General features: G+C 41.0%; 1 protein-coding gene across 1 annotated transcript in view; it reads right to left on the reverse strand.

The window, feature by feature from the left end:
• Positions 1–5,334, reverse strand: part of GAB2 (GRB2 associated binding protein 2) — a 54,029-nt gene extending 48,695 nt beyond the window's left edge. Inside the window, exon 1 of the mRNA XM_068977080.1 lies at positions 5,073–5,334. Within this exon, the coding sequence (XP_068833181.1) occupies positions 5,073–5,334 (262 nt within the window). The remainder of the gene's footprint in view (positions 1–5,072) is intronic.
• Between the last annotated feature and the right edge of the window lie 666 nt (positions 5,335–6,000).

A 6,000-nucleotide genomic window follows, 5' to 3' on the forward strand; every position in this document is an offset into this window, starting at 1 on the left:
CTCCTGCTTTTTAAAAACCTCTTCCCTATTTTCTTCCTTTCTCTCTCTCTCTCCTTTTTTTTTTTTTGGCATAAGCATTTTATTCCTCCATCAAAAGTAAAATGAAAAACAAAATCCATAAAAGCTGTAATAACAAAGATGTGGTCAGGCGGAACCAAAAATTCCACCCAGGAAGCAAACATTATACCAAAGAATTTAAGAGTAAAATGGGGCTTCATAATCCTTCCTCAAGGAAGATCACAGAATTCCTGCATGCTAAGTCGCCTCAGTTGTGTCCGACTCTGTGCGGCCCCATGGACAGCAGCCCACCAGGCTCCCCTGTCCACAGGACTCTCCAGGCAAGAATACTGGAGTGGGCTGCCATTTCCTTCTCCAGATACTTGATTAAATCCAATTAAATATACGTACAACCTATATATTGAAAAATAGAAAATGTTGTCCAACGAAGTTAATGAAGATCTAAAAGAACAGATTTACCATTTTATGTACTGGAAGCTTCAGTATCTTCTCTAATTTGCCCTATGGGTTCAACACAATCCCTAACAAAATAAAACAGAATTTCTAGTAGAAATTGGTGAAAAAATTCCAACACTCTTATGGAAATACAAAGAACCTATAAAATAATCTTTTAAAAACAGAACTATAAAAATTACAAGAATTGTTTTAGGGAAGGACATCTAGTCCAGGCACAATCAGCTACATAATTTGCAGAGCCCAGTGCAAAGTGACAAAGGCCCCTCGCTCAAAAATTAAGAACTGCAACACAAATAAATGTAAAGACAACTTGTGCTCATGCATTTTAAGAATCTGCACTGTTAAAATGTCTATACCACCCCAAACCATTTACAGATTCAGTGCAATCCTCATCAGGATTCCAATGGCACTTTTTACAAACAGAGAAAAAACAATCCTAAAATTCATATGGAACCACAAATCATCCCAGATAGCCAAAGAAATGTGGAGAAAGAACAAAATTGGAGGGGTCACACTTCTGGATGTCAACGTATATTATAAAGCTATGGTAATCAAAACAGCATGGTACTGGCATATTAATAAAAAAACAGACACACAGACAAGTGGAACAGAATAAAAAATCCTAGTATATGATCAATATTTCATAAAGGAGCCAAGAATACTCAAAGGAGAAAATTCTCTTCAGTAAATGGTATTGGGAAAAGCAGATATTTACATGCAAAAAAAAAAATTAAATTAAAAACCAATCTCACACTATGCACAAAAATTAACTTGAAATGCATTAGACTTAAATGTAAGATCTGAAACTATAAACATCCTAATAGAAAACACAGAGGAAAAGTTCTTTGACATTGGTCTTGGCAACAATTTTTTTTTTTGTATGTGACACCAAAAGCACGAGTAGAAAAGGCAAAAATAAACAAGAAGGACTACATTAAACTACAAAGCTCTGCACAGTGAAGTGAAGTGGAGTGGAGTGGAGTGGCCCAGTCGTGTCCGACTCTTTGTAACCCTGTGGACTGTAGCCTACTGGGCTCCTCTGTCCACAGGATTTTCCAGGCAGGAATCCTGGAGTGGGTTGCCATTTCCTTCTCCAGGGGAACTTCCCAACCCAGGGCTTGAACCCAGGTCTCCCGCATTGTAGGCAGATGCTTTGCCAAAACGAAAACACAGCCTCAGGAACGGGAGAGAAATACTTGCAAACCTCATATCTGAAAGGTGTTAATAACCAAAATACACAAAGAACTCATATCATTTGATAGCAAAATCTCAAATAATCTGATTAAAAAATGGGCAGAGGACCTGAATAGACCTTTTTCCAAAGACGATATCTGAATAGTCAACAGGTACAGAAATGCAAATAAAGTCAAAACCACAATGAGATACCATCTCACACCTGTTAAATGGCTAGTGTCAAAAAGATTGTGGTAAGTGTGACCAGAGATATGGGAAAAGGGAACCCTTGTGGGCTGGAGGTGGCAATATAAATTGGTACAGCCACTATGCAAAACAGTATGGAGGTTTTACTCAGAAAATTAAAAGTGGAACCAAATAACCCGATAATTCCACTTCTGGATATATCACTGAAGCAACTGAAATGACTGTTTGCAAGAGTTAGCGGCCCCCTCATGTTCATTTCAGCATCATTCACTGTAGGAGTGACATGAAAACAACCAAAGGTCCACTGAGGAATGAATGGATAATGAAAATGTGACCATATATATGTATCACATTATATATACACACACACACAATTTTTTAAATTGGTGTATATCTGTTTTTATAATGTTGTGTTACTTTCTGCTATACAGTGAATCAACTATCCATAATACACAAATTCACTCTCTTCTAGACTCCAAACCCATATAGATCACTGTAGAGTCCTGAACTGAGTTTCCTGTGCTATACCGCAGGTTCTTATTATCTTTTATATACAATAGTGGGCAGGTGTCAATCTCAGTCTCCAAATTTATCACCCTTCTTTCCTCCATGGTAACCGTATGCTGGTTTTCTGTATCTGTGAATCCATTTCCGTTTTGTAAACAGGTTCATTTGTACCATTTTACATTCCTACCAGCAACAAATGAGGTGGGATGCATGAGCAAAGCATGTTTGTTCACATCCTTGCCAACACTGGTCACTGTCCATATTTTGATTACAGTCATCCTAGTGGGTGTGAAGTGTTATCTCATTGTGGTTTTGTTTCACATCTCCCTAATGAGTAAGGATGTCCAACACCTTTGCATCTTCTCATGGGCTTACTGGTTATTTGTATATCTTCTCTGGAATAATGTCTATTCAGATCCTTTACCTATTTTTAAATGAGGTTATTTTTTTTGTTGTTATTTTTTTTGTTGAACTATTACTGCAGTGTAATAGTTCTTTTTATATTCTAGATACTAGACCCTTATCAGATATGATTTGGAAATAATTCCTCCCATTCTATAGGAGTTTCTTAAAACTATTTTGCAGCCCTAAGTCAGACCTACTGAATCAGTACCCATAAATTTAAAAGATGAAAGTTTTTAGGGTGATTCGGATGACCCACCAGGTTTGTGAACAAATAATCCAGACCAGAGCTTCTCAAATTTCAACGTGCCTACAAATCACGTAAGTATCTTAATACAATTCAGAGGGAGATAGACAATTTCCTTAGGATACCATGGTAATAACGGTTACAAACGTGATTCACTGATCAATGCTAAAATTAGTGGGCAAAATTTTAAGCAGAAATGGGGTATTTGCAGATCATTAAAGTACTTCCTGCAAAATATTTATTAACTGTGAAAGCATAGGTAGCAGCTTTACAGGGGAAGAAGGTGTCAGATGCCATCTTAACCAAGCGATGAAGGCAACACGACCAGTAATAGGGTATATTGATACCATGTGTCTCCTGATACAACGTGCAGAGAAAAGCACACTACCTCTGTGGTAGTCTCCCCCAAACCTCAATCTAATCATGAAAAAACATCATACACATTCAAACTGAGGGAGGTTCTACAAAATATCTAGCCAGTATGCCTTAAAAGTGTCAAGGTCAAAGAAAAACAAGAGACTGAGAAACTGGCATCCCAGATTGGAGGCCCTAGAGGCAGAACCACCAAATCTAATATGCTATCCTGGACTGAATCCTGAACAGAATAAAGACACTGGTGAAAAACAAGTGAAATCCCAATACACTGCAACTGACTGTCTTGTACCAATCAACATTTTGACAAGTATACTCTGGTTAAGAAAGATGTTAAGGTTAGGGAAAGCTGGATGAAAGGTACATGGGAATTTGCTGTAGAATTTCTGCACCTCTTCTGTAAGTTCAACATTATTTCAGAATAAGAAACTTAAAAAAAATATGCAGATTCTGATCCCCTAAGTCTGAGTAGAAGTCTTCTGTCTTCGTAACAAGTTCCCAGGAGAGGTTGATGCTGCTCATCCATAAACTCCACTCTGATAGTAAGAGTCTAAATCAGTGGTTCTCAAACTTAACCATGCATCAGATTACCTGGTGGGCTGGTTAAAACACCTCCAGAGTTTCTGATTCATTAAGTCTGGGGTGGGGCTTAAGAATCTTCATTTCTAATGTGTTCCCAGAGGAGGCTGATGTTGCTGATGAGCTAGAAACAGTTTTCATGTTTTTAAAGGGTTCTAAGAAGTTTACAAAACAGGTATAGGAATCAGAGATTGTATGTGGCCTTCAATTATTTACAGAAAATGGATGCTGAGCCCCAGACCCTTGCCACTTGGTGTGAAGCCTTTAAAAGACTGATGCCTAGGTCCCACCCCTGACATTCTTAGCTAACTGATTTGATGTGGATCCCTAGCATCAACATTTAAAAAATGTTCCTTTTTAATTCTGATATGTAACCAGGTTTAGGAAACTACTAACTTAGGCTTTCCATCTGCCACACACACAAAAAGAACCCTACTCCTCAATCATCCTAGAGTTGTGGATGAGTCCAAACAAACGGCAAAGAGCATTTCTGCAGCTGAAGCCTCACTTAAAAATGGTGAGCTACTCTTTCTGTGAAGGCTAACAAAATCTGAACACAAGTCAGAATTTCCCCCTTCTCATGTGTCCGTTCCCAGGGAAATATAAAGAACAGTGGATTGTACATCAACAGTACTCACAAAGAATCCCACACCTCCCCTTGCCAGAAAAGCGGCAAGTATAACTGTGCACGTTGTTCTGAAACAGGAGTGGATAGAGGATGGATCAAAGAAGAGAGCAAGGTGCAAGCTGCCCGTGTGTGGGTGACAGGTTAACCAGGCACAGAGAGCTGGAGAGCTGAGGGGAGAAAGGGCAGGCCCGAGACACAGGGTGGCGCGGAGGTACCTGAAGAAATACCATCAAGCACCTCGAGCTTCATCATAACCCCAACATGCCTGCTTTCCACCTGAGCAGACTCAGGGCTAGGAGGACCTCTACCCTGTGGCCAAGCCCTTCAGACTCTTCCCCTCTGCCTACTTCTCCCCCACCTCAGAGGACAGCCTTTAGCTAAAGCCTGCCCTGCTGTTCAAGGAGTCTGAAGGCCGTCCCCTTGGCCCCAGGGGCCCAGCCACTGCCAGGAGGCACCTGGTTCCTGCTGAGAAGCGTCTCGTACCTGTGCTCTCTTCTGCCTGGTTGAAGCCGCAGATCTGGCAGATGCTCTGGACCCACTTATTCATGTCCTCCTCCGTCTCGGCCACCAGGTAGAAGGTGCGCTCACTGGTCTTGATGTCGAACACGAAACTGTCCTGCAGCTCCTTCTTGTTGAAGGTCAGGCCTGCATCCACCTGCTCGCAGAAGTTCAGGTTGATGATGCGCAGGGGTTTCTTGGAGTGATCATTCTTGTAGTATTCCAGGACGTCGGGGTCACCACTCATCCGGCCGCTCCGCAGGATAAACCAGCGTTTCTTCCAGGCCTGAACGGGAAGGAGTGAGAGGAGGGGGAAAGTCATGAGTCAATTCAAAGCTTTTCACAGGTCCTCAGATATCACCAGGCTAAGGGTGGGGACTGGTGCACCTGCCAGCCGAGCGTGGCCTCTGTCTCCTTTTTGTGCTTTCCCAGATTTTAAAAAACTGCGGATGACTTTAGTATACACATTAGTGCAGCATTTCATTACTGAAACGGGGTCTTATCACTATGAAATGAGATACGTCATTTCAAGAAGTCAGATGAGGACTAACACACTTTACACAATTATTCCATTAAGCTAGAATACAGCCTCAAACTCACAGGACTTTTAGTCAGGGTGGAACTTGCAAAGCCATAACATCTCAGTTTACGGATGGGGTCCCCCACTAAGACAGACTGAGTTGAAGCCACAACGTCACATACAGCAAGTGGAGAAAAAAGTTTCCAAGCTTTCAGTACCTGGTGCTTTTTACCCAATCATGATGCCTTGGAGGAACCACACAGAAACCCTTCTAAAACCTCCCTGAAGCACAAAACTTCAGAATTTCCCCCATCTCAGTCACTATATATAGTGGATAATACTATATCCCTAGTATTTATAATACAGCCCTGTACATAATAAGCACTCAATATA

This window comes from Capricornis sumatraensis, chromosome 8 (assembly GCF_032405125.1).
Source record: "Capricornis sumatraensis isolate serow.1 chromosome 8, serow.2, whole genome shotgun sequence".
Lineage (NCBI taxonomy): Eukaryota > Metazoa > Chordata > Mammalia > Artiodactyla > Bovidae > Capricornis > Capricornis sumatraensis.